Here is a 25,086-nt window from a genome sequence, read left to right on the forward strand (position 1 = left end):
AAAGAGACTAAGTAACACTCTTTAAAGTGTTTCTCACTGAGTGGAGGGGTTGAGACTCTAACCCATGTCCACCTGACCTCCCTGTAGGTACTATGTCTCCATCAGGAGGTCAGGGGTGACTCCTGTTTCCTTAAGGGTAATCATCTGCAAACAGAGTCAACCAAAATCAGCCAGAATCAGAATCAGAATGCAATCATAATCAGGTAAAGATAAGTAATATTTTGTCTAAATATGTTATATTTTCTTTGTCACTTATCTTTCTGTGATTAACATTGAAAACCAGACCTACCCAATAAAATACATTTTTTTGCTCATGAGTCACAAATATCATGACTTTAATAGGAGAAACTTCATGGAATCATTTGAGCTTTGATTATTTGATGGCTCATACTTCTCACCACACATGTGTTTTAAATAGGATGACAATTTTGGAATGATAGTTCTGAAGAAAGATGACATAGAATAAAGAACTTTGAGTTTGTTGAGGATTCAAATGTAAGCACCAGAAAAGGGTACTTTCTTAATTAGCAATAAAAAAATAATGCTTATTATCAATAGTTCAAATTCTTGAGTCTAAGTGTTAACATTATCACAGAAAGGTGACATGCATGACATGCTGGGTATGACATTGGTACACTCTGAACTTTTTCTATTGGGTAGTGATATTGTTCTTTATTAGTCACATTTCATCTCTTATTATTAACTATCTTTAACCCTCAGACATCCTCAATACATACTACAGATCATTCAGGGTGTTTGCGAAAAAGGCTCTCGGACATTGCTTCAAGAATGGTGACAAAATTAACAGAACAGAATTCTCTAACTTTATGAAAAAAGTGATGCTTGAGTTTGGAATGTTTTTCATTTGGAACTTCTTGAATCTTAAATGTTGAACAAACCTAGCAGTTTTTATAAATTGGAATTCTCATATCTTAGAGCAAAAGCAGCAAATGCAGAGAGGTGGAGTTGGCAACCTCAGTGACCACCTGTGACTAAGAAAGGAAACACCCAGAATGACAAACAACCTGAGGTGACTGTTGATCTTTCTGGTGGTGGCCTTGATTCATCAAGGATGCCCTGAATTGTGTTCTTTGCCTGGGGGTATGTGATAATTTTTAGCAGGGTTCTCAACAAAAATGTTCAAAAATAAAACCTTGAGTGTGTGATTTTGTAAAAATCTTGGTCAAAACTTAAAAAGCAAGCAATCCAAGTGACAGGAATATCTCTTGCTCCCTTGCTGTATGCACTCCTGGTCGCTGGTGCACTCTGTTTTATAAAGGAATCTCTGCTTCCATGTGTATGCTGAGCCTATAACTGTCAATGGCAGGGAGGTTCTTACATCTCAGCAGTATGATAAGTTCCTGGGTGTTTCAAACTACCCCTCAGATTAAGTTTGTCTCTAGCTTATTCATCAATTTCTTTATCTTCTTTTCCAATAAACTAATTTTGAATCCTTGTTGGAGAGTACAGTTTGTCCTATAAAGGTCAAATGAAATCTACTTTAACTTCAATCATGTCTTTACCATTTGCAACCCTCAGTATGCAAAAAATAAATGCTAGGAGAGAGAGAACATTTAGCATGTCAGAAACTAAAGGAACAATGAATTGATATAATTTTGATACTATTTAATATCAAGTCAGATTATTCAATATAAGGTATTATACAATTGGTCCTAATATCTACTATTGTATAAGAATGGCCTTGTTATCTGTTCAGTATTTGATATTGTGTGATATCTGGTTTCAATGAAGATAAAAGGAGGACTTCTATATAATTTGCTTTTTGACTATTAATTCAGCCCAGGATGTGAACATTTGATCTATGGCTATTGTTTCTGGATATAGAACTCTGCAAAGTTTGCTCCAGCTACTGATGATGATTGTGCTCAATATATTAAAATAGAATTGTGACAAGAGCCTTATAGGTTTTAACATTGGTGTATAGTTCCAATGGGTGAATAGGATTTGACATACTCTGAAAATAGTTAAAACTGAATTTCATAATCCTCTGTCCATTCCTATGTGTGACTCACACTCTCATGTTGAATGGTAGATATTCTCCATTTCGTCCATTTTTAGATTTCTATGCTGTGGCTCACCCTGGGATAACTTTCTAGCAAATTATCTAAAGCGAAGTTTAAGTTCATAAAATCAGTTGTTTTAAATAAGGTTAATTTGCAAATGATGTTATAAAAAGATCATGTTTCTTCAGTTATCTAGTCATTACACTGCTGGGGTAATTTCTACATCTGAAATCTAGGCATTGACTATAGCATGTTAACCAAAATAGGCAAATACTTAATGAAGTGACTGATTTAAATTTTTTGTTTACTTCTGCTGAGCCATCAGAGCTAGCAATGATACTGTTGATAATATCTGTTCTTACAATATGAGCTTCATCATAATTCCCTGTAATAAAATTATAAATTATGTATTATTTAAATAACCAAAATTATTTTAAGTTGATTTTTCAAAAGGTGGATGTATAATAACAACATTTGTATATGGATTAGACAAAACCCCTAAGAACTGCTTAATTTAACACATTTCGAAGTATCTAATTTCTTTCAAAAACTGAACTCTTTCCATGTTTACAAGGCAGTCTGGGATAAAAACAAAATAAACAAGAGACTTTCTGGATAAATGCGTCCATATGCCAGTGTGGTTTAGGTCTGATTTAAGACACAAAACACATTATCTCTGAAAAAAAAATGAAGGCATATTTATTAAATGACCAGAAGAAATTGCACAGTACATAAAATGGAAAAAAAAATACATAAAAATCTAACTTATTTTTAAATTTTAAAAACAATTCCAAGGAACTTAAAACATCCTTGTAATTAAGATACTCAAAGGAATGAAATAAGAAAAACGGATGCAAGGAATCCTTCAAGTTAGGATTTGTGATACAAATATTTTCATCTTTGAACAGGGCAAGCTGATGTGTTCGCATCTCAGTTCCAAGCTGCCTCTTTCACCAGGAAACATCAGTATTTTTTAAAGCACATTTACAAGGCTTTCCCATCACCCTTGCTGTGTTTTTGTAGCACCTATGGCCATAACTGGCACCTGGAGGCCTTGCATTGTTGACAGTTTCCCTCTCGTTTCTTTGGAGTCTATTCAACTGCTGTGGTTTTACTCAGAAGTCAGTGCTTTGCATATATGATTTCCTGAGACTGTTTGAATAGTCTTTCTTAGAAAACTGTGCAAGTCTGGCTGTGAGCAGCTCTTTTCTGAGAGGAGCTGACAACAACCTGGTCGGGTCGGCGTGTGTGGACGTGGGTTATCAGTCATGCCCTACAGCTTCTCTCCCTACCCCTCGTTTCACATCCTTTCTTTGGTCACTGACATCACTGCCCATATCTTGCCATCCCTTTAAAGAAAAGAACAAGATTTGGACCAGTCCCGTTAGGAAACAAATGCTGTCCAGGGAACTTATGCAAAGCCCCCATAAACACATTTCTTATTTCCTATGGCAGCAATTAATGTAGAAGTGATTTTAAATAATAAAATCAATCTGAATAATCAAGCTTCTGTAAGGTAATAATCTGTTATTAAGACAGAAATACCTACTTAGGATGATAGGTATGAAATTTGGAAATGAGGATTGCCTTAAATTTCTTGATTTGAGTGTGTTTTAAAAATTTTTTATAGCAGTTTATGATATTGAGAACAAAATTTGCTCTTAATAAGCTTTAAATGGCATGTTGTTTTCAGGTGCTATGGTAAGGAGAAACACTGCTTTATGAAGTGGCTCATGTGGGTGTATATATGTTGGTGAGCTGTGCTGCTGGCGATTCCATGGTCTTCGTCAGTATACCACTGCAGAGAGGAAGAAAAAGGTCAGAATTAGGAAGTCAGTTGTCTTTTTTGTTTCAATTAATTAATTCATGTGAACTCTCAGCAACATATGTGTTATAAGCCAGGATATTTTAATTCCCTAATCAATTAACAAACGGAAACCTGATCAAAGAAGACATTTAATTTCCCCCTCAGATTTCTTCCAGGGCATGCTGTTCTGTCCTACAGACATCCCTGTCTTTTGCAGGTGCTGAGAGCTCACTGTGAATTTGACCTGACTGGGTAGTGCTTTAGGAATGTATATTCTAATTAAAATATTCAAATCCACTTTCAAATTTGACTCAAAACACACCGAGAACCACATCATGCATAGCAGGGAATGTTTATCCCATTAAGCCCACTACTTTTAATTAAGTGTTATCAAGTGTCAAATTTCTCCTACACTACATTAAGATAAATTATATTAAAATAAATGAGCTTTTTTTAAAAGCAATTTTTCCTAATATATATCATTAAGAAAGCAGAAAAATCTATTTCAATATTCTATATATATATATGGTTAACATAAGTGAAGTCAAAAGTCAAATGTATTATTAGCACTTAGATTTCTCACTGGCATTTAAAAAAAAATCTGTATGTCTGATATTTATGTAGATAGAGCTGATGACCTGAGGCAAAAATTTACCAACTCATATCACATTAAACTAGTGGGAAGTCATCACCAGACAAACATTATTATGAAGATATACATTAACTTTTAAAAACTGCTTAATTAAAGTATCATCTCATTTCTTTAAATAGTGGGAAAAAAAAGCATTTCATCCTCTTCTTACAAGAATCTGACCTAAAGGATGTATGCCAGGGTTTTTTGTTTTTTGTTTCTTTTTGTGTGTGTGTGTGGGGGGGTGGGGTGGTAATCAAATGACTCACCCACTCCTATACAGTATACAGAGGGCACCATTTGAACTGAGCACAGAGCAAAGCATGTATGCTAGAATAGAGAGAGAAGCCTGACTATTAGCAGGCTTTTCTAGCTAATAGACAAAAACAGTTACATTTTACGCAAAGGTATGTAGTGCAATACACATGTATAAATATACATATGTGCATGAAAACATGTGTATATATGTGTGTGCAATCTTCTTAATCTGAAAAGGTGTAATGCAGAAAAGGAATGTGACTTAATAGCTATAATCATCCTGTATAGGCAATAACAGCTCTAGCCATTTCTGACTTTATAAAACAAGCCTAATTGTTTATTGCCTGTGTGTTCAACAAAAGGTATCATGGCAATTGCAAAACCTGAAGCTTGCTGATTATTAATATCCCACTGGCGTAAGAACAGCTAGTAATACATACAAGACAGAAATGGATTTTCATATTTGAGCTGAGCTATTATCATGCTGGTTTCACTTTGGAATTACTCTGCCACACATTCACTGAGTAAAGTGATTACTTTTGAATCAAAATAGGGAAAGACTGAACAATCACATGAAAAGAGAACAGTGTTTTGACACTCCAGGATATGCAGTACTGTGCTTCTCAACCCCAAATTCTCTAATATTATTGAACATTATTCTGTGTATGGCTCAAGGATATCACTTCTCCAGTCACACACTGGAAAAATAAAAACTCTTCATTCTATCCCTGACTCCTGGGCTGACTGTAAGAAGTAGCCCGAAGAGGGGAAACCAGCCCCCACCAGCAAGTGCCCTCCCGGGTGTAGTTTTGCTATATACCATTGCCTGGAAATCCACTCCAGCATCCACCAGGGCTTTGGAGATCTGAGCTGACTGCTGAAAGTGAACGTTATCTGCAGGAGAGAAAGGAAACATAAAGTAACTAATAGCCATTCCAGCTTTCTGATACCAGAGGGTAGGAAAGGCAGGAGAAGAAAGGGACTGTTTGAAGTTCTAGGACTCAGCATCCCATTTAGCCTAAGACAAGTGAGTTGTGGAAAGCAACACTGTTTTATTGAAGTAAATGTAACAGTCTTGCCCCTCATGCTTTTGTTTTGTCAGTAGTGAAATTGCAAACCTGTCTGTGATACTAAAAAGTCTAATTAACTGAAACTCACCATCTGCTGTTCCATGAATAAGGAGGTACTCAACTTGTTTAAAATTTTCAGCTCTGCTCATGACTGTTGAATTCTGGAATTGGGAAAAAGAATGTCATTATTCAAAAAAAGATCTGCCATAAACTGATTTTTCACTTCAGTTTACAAAATAAAATGTTTTCAGCTGGGGCCCCCTTTGATACAAAATATAGCAAACCGATATTCAAGCAAATGCTGTCTCCATGCATGGCAGAATGCACAGCATGCCCTGTGCCTGGGAGACAGGACTGCAAAGGGAGGATGCCACATCTTCCCTGCACATGCAGGAAGAGGGCACCTGCCACCCAGGCTGCACGCAAAACCCCTTGAGTCCCAGATCCTAGATTGGCTGTGTCCTATGCATTAGCTCAGGGCAGAGTCTCATATTAGCAATGTATGTTCCATGGGCTTATGCTGTAGTTCAGCCAAAAAGTGTATTGCCATGGCAACCATGTGTCACATGGTGCCATACATGCTACATTTCAAAGAGCCTGTACATAGCATTTGCAACTAAACATACTCTGCAATATGTCGTATGAACTTTGGTCCACATTGCTAGGCGCTAAATGAGAAGCCGATATTACCTCCTTTGGAACAGATGTTTTAAACCCAGGCAAATGTGACATATGTGAGGGGGAAAGGGTGAAAAAGATCAAGAGTGGCCTTAGAAAATCAGTGGGTGGTGGTTGTCTGCCTCATTCTGTAGTGGAGAAAATGCTATTAGATCAAGTCACTTCCAATAGGTCGGGGAAACAGGATAAATAAAAAACTGTGAGGTCAGCTTTTTGAAGACCGCATAGTGGCCTCAGTGGGATAAGACTTCTAGAATGAGGCTGGGGTCTTGACTGAAGAGGCCTTTGAAAGCATAGAACAGATCATCTGACTTAATTGGAGGTAATGACACAGTGGGAATAAAGGTAAAGATGTCAACAGAGAGGTGGTAGTGCCACCTGGAGTCGAGTGCGATCTGGAGTCAGCCCCTATTACCTGGTTATGGGGTTGGGAGGAAACACCAGCAATCTCCCTATGGGTTTCAAATCAGCAAACTAGTCCTGCAGCATTTTGGTGAATCAAAATCAACTTAATGGGAGCTAAATTTTCTATTTACATATATCTGTATTGTTGCTAATCCAGGTCAATACTTTAATGGGAGCCTTAACTGGTTCCCATTGGAAAGGGGTTGGGGCTAAGGTTAAGAATATTTGTTTTCTAGTCCCAGGTTCAATATCAATGAGCTGTGCACCTGTGGACCAGCTCTCTGAACCTTGTTTTCTATAAAATTGGAATAAGAATAACTCCTCTTACTCTCTCACAGATACAGGAATTGAGAGTCATAGCTTTTTCTTTCTATGGCTAAACTGCTGATGGCATCATAACAATGCTCTAACACTGTATTTCAGGGGAAATAAAAAGATACCTGTCTACAAATTTCAGGACAGGTTACCCAACAAGTTTCAGATGACTGAGGCGCCCATGGTCACCTTGTCCTATAAAGCTTAGCACCAATACCCTCCTACCCATGTTCAGACTGGTTCTCACTCCTCCTGACCATAACTCATTTCTGGCCTAAATTGAAAATTTACCTATGAACTTTCAGAATTAAACCTAGGACTCATTAAAAGTCATACTTTCATTTTACTTTATTTTTAAGAAACATTTCATCCGGTATAGTGTCCTAGATAAATCCCTCAATGTATGAATCCCCCCCAAGCTATTCATCCATCCATCCCAACATTACCCCACTTTTTCTTCCATCCATTCATTTTCTTCAGCAAGTCAATATTTATTTGCTATGTATCCCACTAAACAATTAGATTCATGAAAAAAGAAATTTGTCTGCATTGTTCATTATTTTTAGCATCTAATACATCTAAATATCAATTAAGAGACAAAAGAAAAGCACTAGTATTGGACCCTATTTTCAACTCACTCCTAGTTTTTCAGAGGCAAGTGGGAACTGCTAACAAAATATTCTCATTCTGAAATTTACTGAAATTTTGCTTTTGTCCATTTCAACCTTTATGCCATGCCATTAATAATACCAACCTTTCCTCTGTGGACTGTGTCAAGCATCTTAAAGGAATTATTACAGACATGGCTCTATTTAATCATCATAACACTACTGTTAGTCGATCTACATATAGAATTTTCTACATGGAAACATCAGATACAGAAGTGAGTAACGTGCACCTGCTTACGTCTGTAGGTAACGTGAAGTCAAAGGGGACAAAGTCTGACAGCAGAACCCCCTTGTGCATCCTATGTTGCTCACGATGCGGGTTTCCAGTAAAAAGCAGGAGAAAACAGTTGCTACACAAATGCACTTTGGCTCCTGCATCTCCAAGCCCTCTTAGACCTGCACAGCCGGTGAGAACAGGGAGGCAGGTGAGGGAGAGCCTCGTGCAGCAATAGATCCCTGAGCATTTTTCTGCCCTTCAGGGGGAAGTGTCAAAAGAAATTTTCTTACAGAACAGTGTCAGTTCTATGCTGGAGCCAGCACAGGCTGGGGCTTGAACACTGCCAGTGAAGTTTCATAACCTGGGTCCAAGGCCCGGATGCCCTGCCCGAGTGCTCCTACTGGTCCTTTCTACTGGCCCTACTCACAGCTTGCTGACCACACTGCTGTTCCCCCAGCTCCTTTTTCCGCATGTTAAATCTAGATCATTGCTCCAGGAAGACAGTCAACTTTAATACCGAAACCTGACCCAAATATACAGCTGTGTCACCTCAGCTCACCTCCAAAAGTCTCATGGGCCTTCCCTGCTTGGCAACTGGAAGAGCAAAAGCTGCTCCCAGAACCTCCCTGAGCCATAAAACTGAGAAATGTCATTGAAACATAGAGTAATAGTTAGGAGGCATATAAATACGCAGGACAGTTAGCAAGGAATGTGATAACTACTGGAGTTTGGACCAAAACAGTTTCTGGCTGCCTTTTTTTTTTCTTAAATGGAGTGAATACAGGCTGAAAGAAGACAATTTTTATAAACAAGTAAAACCCTGAGCCTAAGATAAATGTTGTGATGTACACACTGTAGCTGTGATGAACTAGACATGGTGAGAAATGCAACATACTGAGAAAAAGACGAAAACTGTGATAAAAGTGTCATGATGCAAATTGTTTTACATTAACAATATTACACTACAAAGAAAGAAAGACAAATACTTTAATGCAGCAAGAGAAAAATAAAACAAAAGCTTCCCCTGCAACTGCAAGATGTGTGTGCTGTTTCCCATGCACAGTTCCCCCTGCTCACTGGGAGAAGCCTCCAGAGGGACCTCTCTATGCAGGGAGACAGCAGCCGGGAGGCACACCCGCTGCAGGCTCTCAGGCTGCACAGAAATTTTTCCCCCAGAAAGATACAGCTGTGACACCTTGGTTCTGGAACCACCGACCATTCACTACAGCGGCCCTGAGGCTCAGGCGAGACTATACAGTGCACGCCCAACTGTGGAAGACAGCACTCCAAACCAGTGAGGAAAACGTGCGTGTTAATATAAGGTATGATTAATCATCAGAAGTAAATTAACTAGGATGTTTCAACCTACCAAAATAAGATAATCCCCTTTTGCCTATCGATGGAAACAGAAATAAAAAAGGAAATGGATGACTAAGTTAGAAGCCAAATAGTCTATCACCAACTACTAAAAAGGAAGCTCAGAGTGATAAATGGGCAAAGATGCAATGGTGGTGCAGTTGGCACTCTCCTGAGGCTAGAAACTTCCGGAGAGCCCTGCTGCCAGCAACAGTCTGGCAAGGAGAAGTGGGAAGGATTGGTCCAGTGGCAGTGCCGATTCCACAGCATCTCTGTGAGGAGCTTTTCCTTCAAGCCCCAAGGAGAACCATCTGTAGCTGCTCGTTGGATCATGCTGATTCCTCAGTTACCTTCCAACAAATAAATCTTTGTATTTTTGAAATAAAAGAGAGGGCTGATAAGAGTAGGAAAGTACTGTGAGAAACAGAAGGTCTAACAATTTTTAGGCTACCCATTGTGCCATCTACAAGGCAGAAGGACAATTGGCTCCACCAGGATAATGGTGGCAGCTGCCATGTTCTGAAAGCTCACTTACAGGTCTCTCATTGAACCTTTTCAATAATTCTGTGGGGCAGGTCTGATTACCTCCATTATCCAGATGAGGAAACTAAAATTCAGAGAGGTTAAGTAACCTCCCCAAGTGAGTGGTGGCAACAGAATTTGAAGGTGTATCTGTTGAATCGCAAGCCCATTTCCCTTCCATCATATTCCAGGACCCCTCCGCTTCGTCACCAGACAACTCATCATCTTGTGCTGGTTCTTGTAGAAAGAGCACACAGCCACCGTGGAATGGTCCCCGTGCTTCAGTGAGATGTTACCTCAGTGTATTGATTTGCTCCATGCCACCAAAGCCTCGTTGGTGATACTGGGTGATGTTATTTGGGGAAGCACCATTAATGCCACCACAGAGGCCACAGAAAGTATTTAAGAAAAATGAATGAGTATTTAAGAAAAAAAGGAATTCAATCCACTTTATCAGATGTTTTACTTGTTTACATCTATCCAACAACTGTACCCATGAGATGCCAAGGAAAGAGCGCCCATCAACCCGACAGGGGGCTCTACCTCAGGCCTCACCAAGCAACACTGGCTTCTTTAAAGATCACACAGCAGTCAACATTTTATCAGCACTCAACAAACAAGTTAAGGTTTGGCTTAAATCTGAAGGTCTCTCTCCCTTTGGCATATTCTGGGATAATAGAACAAATGTCAAATCAGTACAAGATGGCATATTTACAAAATTGCACCCTGTTTTGCATAACCTAACGATGCAGCAGTTCTTAAGGATTGAACATTTCAAATCTGCTAGCAGAAGACTGCCAAATCTATGACTGTTTCATACACTTGCCAAAAGCCTATCAAATTTTGAGCAAAATGCAAAATAAATCTCCTCTACAAGTTAAATCAGTCCCTTCTGTGTGTTCCAGGCTGCCCTCTTCTCTTGGCAACAAGGCTCGGGACTTGGGTCCCATTTCTCTTGCCCTTGATCTTATACTCTTCTGTGTGTACTCCTAAACCCACTCCCTCCCCAGGCTGATGTCCTGCCTTATTGGCCACCATTTAGCCTGTCCTCCTCACAGCCATTCTTTATGTTATCTCTGGGTTCATCCAACCTGCTTCACAAATGCCCAGAAAGCCAGCCCTACCTGCTACTCATTTGTCTATTTGGTGCTACTTTGCCTTCTCTCTCTCTGCTGCCTCTGGAAACATCCACTCTTCCTCCCCATCATCCTCAGTCCTTTACCTTGACTTCAGATAAGTGCCTTTCCTACTGCTCCATAGCTGGATGTTACATAACATTATGGGCCTCCGTTTCTGTGCCAGGAAAATGCAGTTAATTAGAGCACGTATCTCAGAGACTTTGAGGGAGAACTGAACCTAATAATCCATGTAAGGAGCTTGGAAGCTTGTCTGACCAGAGTAGCAAGCACTTGATAAATGAATGGAAAAAAAAATGAAATGATCCCCATTCCAGTTGAGAAGAGTAGGAATAAGGTGAACCCTTGGCTACCCCCTCTCCCCTCTCCAGGAATACTAAAAAGGATAAACGCCTAGGGCTTTATAGTCCCAGTTTGGAAACCATTTGTCTTTTCCATACACATTGAGTCCATCATCGCTAAGCTCATGCTTTATTATCTATGCTCTTATTTCATTCCAGAAATTTCCTGGGCGTGTTTTGCCTCACCGATATGCTAATCAAGCTTTAAACAATTAAAACACCAGGCACTTCTAATGAGTGTGTGAAAGTTTGCCACACGTTAATATTTCCTATAGGTTTGGCCAAAAGACCTATGAATGACCACGTGAGAGACTCTTGGTCAATGTCGGTCAGTAACCCACTCCTTAGGGGTGTGGAAGCCCTATTTGCTTATTGCTAATGGGCCATCTGACTCCTTTGCTCTAATCTGTCTCATGTAGACTGAGACTCACTGCAGAAAAGATGTTTGCCCAGAGCAATACCACCTATGAGCTCTGACTTGACATCCTACCACTTTGCCTTCCTATCTAGAGCTTCTAGGATCAGCTCATTGGTTTGGGGTGATGATCATCTTCCATTCTCTTTGAGTTCCCGATGTCTTTTGAAAGTGTTCCTGCCGCGCCATTTGGCAGTAGATGGGTGATTATCCACAAAAAGATATGGAGTCACTTCTTGTGCATCACTGCACTGGGTCTAAGCCTCAGTCTAGGGTCCTCTAATCTACAGCTTGGTAAGGGTGCTGGTCTCTGTGGTCGGAGACAGCCACAGATGTGCAAGGCTTAGGGAACGGAGTGGAGACTAACTTTCAGCAGGGCGCAAGCTGAACAACTATTCATGGCATCCCTACCTGGTCCGTTAATGTAAACAAATAGTGCTTTTATTTCCCTTTCCCTTAATGGTAAGTATGAGCTTTATTTCACAAAATGTGCTTCTGTTGGTGACATGGGCTTCTCTTAATTTTTCCAAATCTGCATCATCCATGACCTAATAACGAAGCCTTTTCTCATTTGAGTTTTATGAAAAATAATGTTCTTTTCTGAAGGCTACAGTTCTGACTGCTGTATCAATGATTCTTTAGCTGAAAACAATGACAAAGCTCAGGGTCTTGCTTCTTACATACACACCGGAGATCTCTGTCCTGGATGTCCTGAAAAGGGCCATTCGTACGGACTAAATGTGAGTCATTTTCAAAATATTTTCTTTTGACCCATGAACACGCACAGGAAGGTGAACCCCTCTAAGAAAGTGTCTCCTTTGTCTTTTCAAAGAGGGTAAGTGGAGGAGAATAGAGAGAGGTGGGGGAGAAAGAGGGGGTGTAGAGAGAATATGAATATGAGAGAATGAGTAACACAACCAACCTGGGAAAGAAAAGTGAAAGAAGATGGGGTCCAGAGGGGCAGCTGGGGCCTTGGAGGAAAATAGAATCTTTGAATGTATTCTTGCCAGAGACAAAAGCGCAGGCTCATTTAAAAAACAAAGGAGGGCAGCTTTATTCTAAAGCCTGCTGTGCACCAAATATAGGCGCTTAGATTCAGTTCTCCACATTGGGAGGATGCAACTTACCAGGGTGGAAACAATTCAGATAATGCATTTGCCTCCCTGTCTCCTGCCCACCTTAACTATCGCCCGCCCAAATAATTCCACTGAGTAACACATTGGGAACCTTTAGCTCTCTGGTACTGGCAGTTTTAATGTGTCCATTGCCAGCAATGAATTTTGTGCCAAGAAAACCCGACTCCTGGCGTGGAAGGATTAAACAGTCCTCGGGAGCCATCTGTGCAGTGAAGTGAAAGAGTGACTTTGTGCACCCAGTGTATGTGTGTTGCCATTGGCAGTAGGAAGTGACTTCTATTTACATGACTACCTCACGCAGCGAACACCTAAGGGGAGAGAAGACAATGGCCACTGAGTGGGGGGTAGATGGGGACCAGTGTAGGAATGAGGCGCCTATGGGAAAGTCTGGAAAAAGATGCGGGTTGAAATGGCAGATTAAAACCAATTCTCCTATAGGAGGAGGGCTGGTTGAAGAGGAAATGCCCTGAGGCCGGTGTTGACCTAGGGAAACAGGGTAGGGGCCAGGGCCTTCCTTAGATACCAGGTCTGGACTTAACCCTGTGCTTCTAGGTTCAAAAACTTTTCAAAATGGGATTTTTTTTTTTTTTAAATAAATGTTTGACTCATCATCTACCAGATTCTAAAGTCAGGAGAAGGGTCCAGCACTGAAGTGTTCTAAAATACCACTGATGTCTTGGAAGGTTTTCGTACTTTGGGATATGAGAAAACTCTTTGGCAACTAAGCAAATATGGCATAACATAGGAAGGATTGCTATCAAATGTAAACATCCTGGTCAAGTGATTGCCAAGGAAATTCAAGTTGTGAAATGAGGGAAGTGATGGAGACCTACAATTTTTATAGAAATGTTTCCCTTCAAAAAGTTTTGATGTCAAACAGGAAAGGTTTTAACTAGTTCATACTGTGTAAGCCAAAGAATACAGTGTTGAATAGTCTTGAGCAGTTCATACTACTCCAGAGGGGGAAAGGGTTTACTCTAGGGGTCCAAGATGGAGAAATTGAGGATTGAGAGATACACAGTGGGTGGGAATTGTCATGGAAGTCAAAAGGGAGAGCTACTTCACTGGGAGAGCAGTACCTGTTTTCCAAGAGAGGAAGGTGGATGATGGGAAAATAAGATGGAAATGATATCCCAGGCAGAAGAAACATAAGACAAAGGCACAAAAGGGAAAGGCCCAGAAATATTTAGAGAATAGAGAACACCGAAGGTAAGCTGGGCCACTGTAAGAAGGCTGTTGAACACCTGGTCGAAGAGTGAAGGTTGGACTTAGTTAAGCACACAGGAGAGACCCATGAAGGGTGGCAGGTATGCAACTCATCTCGCAGCTCTGAGGTATAACCAACAAGCTAAGGGGAGACAAATTGGATTTTACGAAGAAAGGAGCTAGTTATGCAGTGATGTGGCTATGAAGAAAGGAAATGATGTCTGAAGGAGCTATTTGAGGTAAAGGAGAAAGAGTCGGAAAAATTGAGTCCAGACTATCGTGTGAGCCATAGCAGAGCTGAGGACACCCTATGGGGCCACTTTGTAGTGGAAGATGATTTGTGTGTCTCACTTTACAGATTATTGCTTTTCTATCTTGACTGAAAAACAGAGATGAAAACACAGAAGCAGGCACAAACAGACACATACTCCATTCCTCCCACAACCTTCTAAATAAAACTGAGAGATAAAACTAAAGTGACTATACTTATATTGCAAAACTAAATATTTCAATGGAGTTTCATTGTGTTTTGATGAAATGGCTTCAGAATTCACAGTAATCTTGGAAAAACATACAGATATTGCTTAGAACAATGTGTTAATATGAAGCTCGTGCATGGGAAGCCGGGGTACCGTTTTGGAAAGATTTTTAATTTCCTTTGGGAAATGTAAACAGTAGTTGATTTGCCTTATTATTTGTAAGTTTCGGGTATTTTAATTTGTATGACAGAATCAGGAACATTTTAGATGGTCTAAAGTGCTAGAAAGTTCCTTAGAACCTAGGCTAGCACTTCTAGCTACAACAGTCTGGCACCAAAGAACGTGCTCTGCCTTTGGGGTGGCATCCACCATAGCACATGGGGCTTCCACACCCAGACCATATTTCGAATGCTGTGACCCATCTGCAGAGCAATCCACCCACTAGTCCCATTAGATCAACCAGTCTGTTGGATGCTACTCAGCAATTTGGGTTCAAGGATTTTTCAGGGTACTTTCCAAGTGTATCTGCTCCTCACCTGATTTACTCAAATCTTATTTGTAACAACTGCCCATATTTGACGATGAATAAGAAAATGATAAGGCTTGTTCATCCATCTTACTTATGATAATACCATAAGAAATTTTAATGTGTAGCTAAATGTTTAGTCTTTTGGACTCTAAAGGAATATGTTGAATTTGACATGTTTTCTAAACGGAAATTTTTATAATTAAAGTAATTATCTGGTGTTGCTTTGTATTTCCAAATGAATGCATATTGTGACCTATATAGCATACGATAAAAACTGTAATTATGCAGAATATAGTAGGGGAAGCTATTGGAGTATCTCTAAACCACCTGTGTTATTTCTTTTTAACAAGAATTTTGTTGGAAATAAAAAATATATAATTTCTAGAATAGATGCTCTTTAAAATGTGCTTAAGCCACTTATAAATAGGTTATAAAATGTATCTAGCTCTTTTTCTCTTACCTTGTAATGGTCAAGGTTGTCTTCTGGCAAACTCATATAACGTTCTGTGTACACTGAGTCTGTGATGGAAAAAAAGAAAAACTTAATTCACGCAGTAAAAATGCTTCTTCCTTTCACTGGGCTACTTTCTGTGCTGTGGTGTGTCTTAGTGTGACCCTCCAAAATACCTCCTCAAGATCATTTTATTTAGCTTGCTAGAATACCCAGATAGAGCTCAGAGGCCTTCTCCTATTCAGCCCTAACCATTCTCACTGAGCTCACACAACGAAGGCAAAGGAAGATCAAATACAATGCTCTAAACACCACTCAATAATCCCCAAGCAGAAAAGTGAAATTCGAAGTGCTAAGAGGTTTGGACACTTTACACTATCATCTGACTCTCTCAAAGAATCTTAATCAGGAAGTCACTTAATACTTCAGTTGTCTTGAATATTTTGGTCCTGAACAAGCATACGCCCTAACCTATGATTTCATTTTGGAATCTACTCATAATGTTCAATTACTAATTGTTCAGTTAAATCACATTTTATTTTTTCTGGCAGGTTGAAATTGATTATAATGAGAAAAAAATTCAGTTATCATTTACTTGTGTCTATCCCCACATCAGCTCAGCTACTCCATCCTAATGCAGGTTAAACATTTGTTTTGTCTCATTTTAGAGAAGCCTCAATTTTGGAGTTATAGTAGTTGAGTATTTTGAAACAGATTACATTAATATCTGTCTGCTGAAATGACATAAGCTCTTTTATCTATAAATATGGTAGAAAAACAGTTTGCATAATTGATTTGGTTATTTTGGATAATTAAACATATTTTTGCCCTATTTTGAAAAGACTAAATCATACATTACACACACACACACACACACACACACCCTAAAATATCAAGTGAGAAAAATTTGCTGTGACAAATTCCACTATCACTTTAAAAATCTGAAGTAACTGTTTTGAAAGATGCCCTGGTATGTGACCAGATTACAGTAAATAAGTAAGTGTAAGAACAATAGGTTGCTATTGTGATATATAAGCTAATGGCCTAAAATTCACTGTAATTGTACAGATAACTCAATACCGATCTCATTAATTCTTTAAACGAATATATAAGCTAAACAACTACCTTAAGCAACGCTCTAACCTTTTCTGAATGACTGGCATTATGGAATAGAAACTACATTGGTAATGAGTGCTACTTGTTTCACAGGTAGTCTCCATGCCATTTGCCTAGATATCAACATATTTTTCTACAAAATGAGCTGTAGCAATTATTTTACTATTTTTATTAAAATGAATATAGCCTATATGTTATTATACATATTTAGAGGACACTGATATGGAAAAGACAATACTTTAAGGGACACTTTAAAATATAAGATCTTTGCAAAATACTCAAATAGTTTAACCTTTAAATATGTGTGAATAACAGGTTGTATATTTGATTGGGGGAAAAATTTGAAGGAACAGTATTCAAATCTTGTCTTTTATTATGATAACAAACTTTATATGTGTAAGAAGATCTGAAAATTTTAAAATAGCATTTTAAAAATGCATAATGCAATTACTGTAAATGTTTAGAAAGATGCCTTAAAATACCACTTACATATTTCTCCTATCCTCATATATAATGTCCTTACATATAAGAATTCTATAAGATTCTAATTTGTTAGGTTGGTCCATATACATTTAATGAAGTTCTCTTATTATTACAGGTTTCTAAACCCAGGAAGAGTGTTTCTAGTATTTTATTGACCACCAGAGGTCTCCAAAAACAAGTTATCCAACAATAAATAATATCAAATAGAAAAGTTATTACATGAAAACAAATCGGTTGTGTACAGATCAAATCATAATTATGCTCTGATTTTTTTTTCAACAGGAAGGTAGCAATGTATTTTTCATTAGCTTCTCTTGACCTGGAGAAATAAGGGTTTCCACAGGACTGATACTACCACATGTTAGGGCATAAATATTTAACGAGCACATTTATTGTCAATGATTCCATCTTCTTACTGCATAAAGGACTTGAGAGACAGTTAAAAGAAGTACAGGAGAACCAAATCAACACCTCTGACTCTTCCCTCCTACCTAGTGATCTATACTCCCGTACCCTCCGGAATTATATAGTTTTATTATACTTACTCTGAGAATGACGTGTTCTCAAAGATGAACAGGATAGTCTAGAGTGGTTTTCACCTACTTAGAAACAGTAGGAAAAAAAACTTCCCCAGCACCTAATCTCTACTTTACACCCAAAGTCCTGAAAGGAAGGAAATCCAGGCTTCTTTTATTCTGCTAATATGTGAAGTCCCAAACTTAAATTAGAACAAAGTAAGGAAGCAGAGAGATAGCACTGGGGGTGCTTTGAAATTTGGAAAATAGAACTTGATGATAACGAAATGTGCAGATGACATATAATACCACCCATTCTTTCACAATGGCAGAATAAATGAAATCTTTTTATTATAAATATCCATAAAGTACCTCTAAGATGAATCAGCTTATTTGTTCTAGAAACACTGAAACTTAAAAAACAAGAATGGTTCTGTCACTGGAATTTTCAGGTCAACACTCAGCAACTCTCTACCTGGCTCAGTTACATACCATAGTACTCCCACCGAGCCACGGGCGCCACGGCGATTCCACACTTGAACACGCCACTTCCTGCTCCCAGGACCATTGAGGTTACGTACCCGCCATATGACTAAGAAATGGAAACAGTTATTTTTATGGAGGTAAAGGAATTAAGGACATATGGTAAGCGAGTCGCATTTCTCACATCTTTATATACTGTGCCTCTTTAGAGAAAGCATGATAGAGGAGGCTTAAATTGGCCTTAATTGGACAGTATCTAAAGACTACGCTTTCAGAGTCCTCGTCCCTTTTCTTGGTAGTTGTAGGGGGAAAAGCATCAAAAATTTTCTGGGTAGTATCAATTAAAGAAAAAATAACAATAAACATTAAATTTTAACTGACTCCCTTCTGAAAAGAAAAGTACCCCTCCTTGTCTCCTTCTTTATCTCTATTTCAACTTTCTGCTTTATCTCCCTTCCTCACCTCCCTCCCTTATCCTAATAAAAGTGTAAGCCCGCCTAGTAGAGACTTCTTGACCCAAGACCTACAATATTTGATGTAGGTCTTCTCAGCTTAAATATTAGACCTGATTTTATCTCCAGATATTTTTACACAAAAGAGAAATCAACCTGCTCTGGGTCACATGCACTAAGGAATGCATGTCAATGCAAAAGTCAGGTGACTACTCACCCAGCCCCAAATTGCCATCCGTTTACTGTCCACAAATCCCATCTTTGAAAATTGTCTAAAACAAACAGACAAGATCCAAAAATTAGTATACACTGTGTACTGAAAATTAGGATTACTGCCCAAACGTGAAGCCCCATTATTTGTTCTCTATTGCACTCTATTAGAAATGAAGATTGCTGCCAACAATCAAATAACCCCCTGAGTAATGTCTATCATCTTTAACTTAAGAGCCAGATGAACAAGGTTTACTTTTGTTGAAGTCCGTAAAGTGTGTGTTTGTGTGTGTGTTTGTGTATGTTTGTGTGTGTGTATGTGTGTGTGTGTGTGTGTGTATGATTCACAGCAAACAAATCCTGGCAGTTTTTTTCACAGCTTTATATAAAAATTTGCAGCCCAGATGCACTTTTCTTTACATAATTGAATTTAAATCTCTCCAGATGTTTTCCGGTTTGAGAGAGACTGCCCCTACAATGGAGAATTATAGGGACATACAGAACATCTGGGTAGGCTTAAAAATGTCTCTGGCCCCCCCTATCTGAGAACTTAAACACCATTCTCCACATAAATCCCTTCTTATGCAAGATGTTGACTGTTTAGCTCAGCACCATTCAATAGGAAGCAACTTTTCCTTGATGGATTAAGAAGTCTTTTTGCCACTGAATTGAGCTCGGAACAGGAATCCAGATAAAGAAATCAGAAAAATGATGCACTCACTATTTCTTAATCTCAGGTTTATGTCAAAAGGCAATTTGCTTAGTTTTAAAAAAAAAATTAGCAAATGGGATTCAACTTTATAGCATCTAAGAGAATGGAGGACCCTTGCACTGGCATATTTGTGACTGAGAGTTTTTATATTTACAATTGATAACAAATGCCTTAGGCTGTGCCGAGTTAAGCAATATTTGAAAACATTCAAAATGTTTCAATTCAAAAGTAGTTTTCACCTTCATTAGGCTCTCTATGTAAGTTTTGTAAGCTTACAATAAAGTACAGAACATGCACTAAATCATGAGTGCACAAATTGATAAATCTTTACAAAGTAGGTACATTCTTGAACCCAGATGTAGCACATTACTGTCACTCAGAAGCATCTGGGTGATTTCTCCCTTGGAAAAAGGAAAAATATGATTTCTTTTGGTTTCATAAAAATTTTAACTTTGCCTGGTTTTGAACTTACATAAATTAGGTCATGTGGGATGTACTCTTATGTGCATGTCATCTTTAACTCAACAGGCTGCAAGCTTTATTTGTGTTACTGTGTATAGTTCTTTGTGTAGTTGCTGAAAGACTATCCCATTGTATAAATACATTACACATCTCACTACTTTCTAAGCTGGAGCTGTATATCACAATACTCAATTCCGGATACTCAATTCCGTAATTTTAGGGTTTGTGTCAGTCAATTTGAAAGACCCTGGAAACTATGTCGCCTCTCACAGCAGACCAATCTTGATAAATAAACCTTTATTTTAAAAATATCACAGACTTGAACAAATTTGTCCTCTCTTCTCTTATCATTAACATTGGTATACAAAAATCAGGGGTATACTTAGTATATTGTCATCTCTTAAGTTGTTCCTTTTCTTAAAGATATTTTCTTCTACCTATTAATTCACAGTTTTTCTGCTTTTCCTAGTTTATGATTTCACAACATTATTTTAAATCCCCTAGTACTGTACTTCCCCAGACATCCACAGAGTTGGCCATAGAAACTCCAAGATTATATTTCCCATTTACCAATTGAATGTAAGTGAGACCTAAATTCAAGCGAGACCTAAATTTTACTTTGGAAAATTACCTTACTAGAGTCTCTATTTTTATACTTGAAATACAGGATACAAAGACCCACTTCCCAGGGTGGTTGTGCCCTTTCAAATACAATGCAGGGCAAACATTTCTCACATTACATATGCATTACTGAATAACCATCATTCATGACCAAAGGCTCTCTTAAACCAGATCACATCTCTTTTTACTCTCAAAACTGGAGAGCACAAGAATGAGATATGATTCATACATGATGAAGCCCTTATAATTGTAAGCAGTGAGGGTCTGGGAGTCATATGCTATAATTTTCCCCAAATGGAGGAGTAATTCTCCTCCAGATCACTCCTAGGATTTCACAACCATCACCCTCCTACGATGTAAATGCACAGAGAACTCCTTTACTTATTCTTGAGACTGTTTAGTGAGATGTTTACTGAGGGGTGTATAGATCCTTCTTTGTCCATGAGCTTGATGAACTTCAAATCTCTGTTCCTCGAAGGTGGTAGCACATATGTCAACTCCCTTTCTAGAATCACATACAGACAGGAATCTAGGAAATATCTTTTTTCTAACTTTATATAAATCTATAATGGCATAGATTTTCATCTAAATATGACATCATCACTAAGAATCTACCTCAAGGATGAAAAATTAAAAGTTTAATTCTAGGACACTTTAAATTCTTTACACTTTACAACTTGAAGATATAAATTGAGGGGAAAAAATCGGATGACCTTTGAATTCATCTTTGAGTCACTCACCTGGCTGCTTCAATTTGATCTTCAACTTCAAATGTTCCCAGTCTTCTGTAGATTGCATGCATGATTTTGTCTCCTTGGTAACCACTTCCTCTGCCATCAAAGCTAGCTACTATAATGTTTTCTGTGCTTGCAAGGTAAGTAGCCCAGCTGAGTCTGTAGACAGCATCTACTTTTTGACTGCAGGGACCTGCATATCTGTGGAAAAAAACCAAATTTTTTAGCGGTTGTGGTTTTCCTGAATCAAATAGGGAATGCTGGCGTGCCCATTTGCTGTGGACAAGAAGTGTACATTTTTCCTGATCAGTAGCCTGAAATTGTGCCAGGCACTAATGTGTCCACAGCAGTTCTCTAAAACTTGACAACAGGACTAAAATGGCAGTGTATTTCCTTTAAAGAAGCCCATCAATTTCATCTTTGAAGACAGTTATCAAACAAAAACTTCATAGGCTAACATAAGTAATATAGATCTTTGAAATCAAAGAAATAAATCCTCTAATAGTTGCGGTGGGGGTTGCATTATGAAAAAATAATGATGATAACAATAAATGCCTATCTGAATATTCTTTCCATCTCATCTTATAGACACACCTAGACCACAAGTTTATTTCCTACACTGAAACTTCCGTAAGGACTCTGCCTGCTATGTAAGATGTGTCACATTTCCCCCAGGACCCAGCACAATGTTGTACACTAAGTCACACAAGTCATCATGGAAAGGGTCGAAGTATGAATGAAAGGTATTTTTTTTATTTCAAAGGTGAAAAATAGTTTGCATTAGAAAATGGATATGTTGTTTGCCTTCTACTTATTAACAATTTTAATTTTACATGTAACTGCTTTCAGCTCAGGCTACAACCTACCAGCAGCTCCCCAGCTGTGTGAACAACCTTGTAGAGAACATTTCCATTTGTTGATCAAGGAAGCTCCCTATAGCTCTTTGCATCTCATTTAAATATGTTATCTTTGCAAAAACTACCAGGTTCCTGGACCCATACCTTCTCCAAAAACACTTCTCCCCTCCCCAGTGGATCTTGCCTTCTCATCTGCTTGCTCTCCCCCTTTCCTAGGATTGGACAAGTCCTGTTTGCATGACTTGGCTAACATTTTCCTCCCTCTCCTTAGGAATGGCAGTCAAAAGAATTTTAAACAAAATATTGTATTACATTAATTAAGCTAAATATCATAACATTCTAACTGTAAAAAGAAGAACACATTCATGCATTTCTTGCATGTTAAACACTTTTTAACAGCATGTAAAATGCCTTGGCCCTTTCAATGATATTAAATTTGGGAGAGTAATAGCTTCCTTTAATATTAGTTATGTAACAACTTACCTAACACCTTAAGATTAAACATTATTTTTAAAAATAGAAGATACAGATTTAGATATCTAAGGACAGGAAGAGGAAAAAACTAAAATGAAATGGGCACTAAGTGTACCCTGTTTTTTAAACTTTCCTAATGAAGCGGAGGTCTAGTCATTACTTACTAGAAGTAAGGAAAATATAAAAATATCATTCTTTTCTAAAGGATAATTTTTTAGTATTGGGACTAAAGTCTATATAGTAAGCTATTGTCACTCTAGTCAAAATGAGGTTTAATGAAAATCAAACAACTCTTCTGAAGTTTAAAATAGGGTTTTCTCTTTTAGGTATATGGAATTTTAAGTACAGTGGAACAAGGCTGTGTTTGATGTTAATATCTGTACCCCTCATTTTTGTTGTTGTTTTTAATTTCAGTTTTATATATAATGGACTCAACAAATCATGTTGGTTTGCTGTGTGAATGAATGAAATAAGACATATTACTGGCATGCAGAAGGCACCCAGTACATTTGCTGATTATTTTTCTTAATAGAGGAACTGAGGCAGGCTAGGACAGGGAGAGTGGTATGATGGCCTTATGCCTTAGAAGGATTAAAGTGAAACATATTCCTAATAATTATCAAAAATATTTTTCAAAGCTATCGTATTTAAAATCAGGAGTTCACATTACTGCCCAAAGACGTCTGATTTCTGAAAACACTAAGACATTCAGAAATTTAGATTATGGTGAATATCCTCCTCTGTTACATATCTCCTCCTCCTCATAGAAGGAAATGGGAAATACCAGGCAGTGATATTTCAGGAATCAAAGGAAAATATACCTGACATCTTCATGCACGAAAAGCAGCAAATGGGAGATATTTGGATGAGTTTGGGGGTAAGGAAACTGTGAAGATTATTAATACCCATCCTTAACTTGTTAAAATGTCCAGGAGGGTGAGGTAAGGGTGACAATGGGGATATGAGAATTCCTTTGGAATTTCCTCAGAGAACAGGGAAACAAATCAAAACAGAATCCATATGACGGAAGAAGAGTATCTACCTTCTCCATTAGAAAGATTGTAGAAAATAAACATTTGGGGTTTGTGATTGAAAAATGGAAGTAAAAAATAGTAAAACTGCTTCACAACAATTCAGGAAGAGAGAAGGCATTTGGCTTTATTGTCCAGTAAAGTGCACTGCACAAAATTCATACCTGGTTAGCATCTAAACTGTTCCCTCCTCTTGAATACTTACACATCTATTAGTAGAGGATATTTCTTGGATTTATCAAAATGAGGAGGCAAGATCATCTGATACCAAAATTCTAAACAAACAAAGATTAATTAGAATTAAGAACAATTACTAATACACAATTTTGTTTGCTTATCTCTGTTCAGTGATAAATCATAGCTAGAGCTAAACACTGTTAAATGAGAAAGAAAAGGAACTACATGGATTCAGTGTTTTTACAATATAAAACCATTCTCTTACAGGTTAAAATACTCTTTAAGGTGATAACAATAAGTTGTTTTTCATATATCTACTAAATATACGGGTGCCTTGTAAAATACAGTGCATTTTAGAATTGCTAATGTTTTTGTTTCTATGGTTCTGTTCTTTGGCATCTGATTTACTCATCTAGTTTGTTTATGGCTTATGTTCTAAGTTTTCCTCCAAAATGTTTTCCTTTTCTTGAATTTCCTTGAAGATGTTTGAGACTTTTAGTTGACCCCAACTCTATTTTAAAATTCTCATTGAATAACATTTTTATTTTTATTGCCATCCCAGATCTCAAAGCTGAGTCCCCATTTTCACTCTGTTGCTTTAGAGCATGAAATCACGTTTAGATGAAGCAAAAGGTCGTGTACATTCTGTATGATCTTCGGCAGATCTGTTTAATTCTCTGTGTTTGATTTAATATCAGTTTTAAAAAAAATTTCCCTTAGATAATGAATCAGTTTTTTTGTTGCCAAAATCAGCATGATAATTTAGACTAATAAATCTTTTTTAAAAATTTCCGTATTTAATAAGAATATTTTTCCAGCTACAATAGATTTAACCTGTAGGGAACAAATCCTTATCTCTAGAACTACTTCTTCTATACATTTTCCTTTCATTTTCATTTTGTTTGTTACAGTTTTGACAGTTGAAGAAAAAAGAAAGGTTTAGGAGTAAAATTTTTTAATAGAAAGATACAATAGTATTTTGTTGATTATACTATGCCTTCTGATTAATTGTTAGTATAACAGTAATTTAAGTCTATTATATTAAATAGAATGTCAAACTATGATTATGACTTTTTAATAAATATGCAGACTATGACATTTACTTGATCTCTCTT

General features: G+C 37.8%; 1 protein-coding gene across 1 annotated transcript in view; it reads right to left on the bottom strand.

Annotated features, from left to right (window-relative positions):
- Nucleotides 1-3,524: 3,524 nt before the first annotated feature.
- Nucleotides 3,525-25,086, bottom strand: part of DPP4 (dipeptidyl peptidase 4) — a gene marked incomplete at its 5' end in the record, with an annotated part of 75,066 nt that continues 53,504 nt past the window's right edge. The window contains 8 exons of the mRNA XM_084256976.1: nucleotides 3,525-3,822; nucleotides 5,541-5,614; nucleotides 5,879-5,951; nucleotides 15,654-15,712; nucleotides 18,251-18,350; nucleotides 18,911-18,965; nucleotides 21,439-21,633; nucleotides 24,000-24,069. Of these exons, the coding sequence (XP_084113102.1) occupies nucleotides 3,721-3,822; nucleotides 5,541-5,614; nucleotides 5,879-5,951; nucleotides 15,654-15,712; nucleotides 18,251-18,350; nucleotides 18,911-18,965; nucleotides 21,439-21,633; nucleotides 24,000-24,069 (728 nt within the window). The 3' untranslated portion in view covers nucleotides 3,525-3,720. The remainder of the gene's footprint in view (nucleotides 3,823-5,540; nucleotides 5,615-5,878; nucleotides 5,952-15,653; nucleotides 15,713-18,250; nucleotides 18,351-18,910; nucleotides 18,966-21,438; nucleotides 21,634-23,999; nucleotides 24,070-25,086) is intronic.

Source organism: Talpa europaea, assembly GCF_964194135.1.
Source record: "Talpa europaea genome assembly, chromosome: 1".
NCBI lineage: Eukaryota > Metazoa > Chordata > Mammalia > Eulipotyphla > Talpidae > Talpa > Talpa europaea.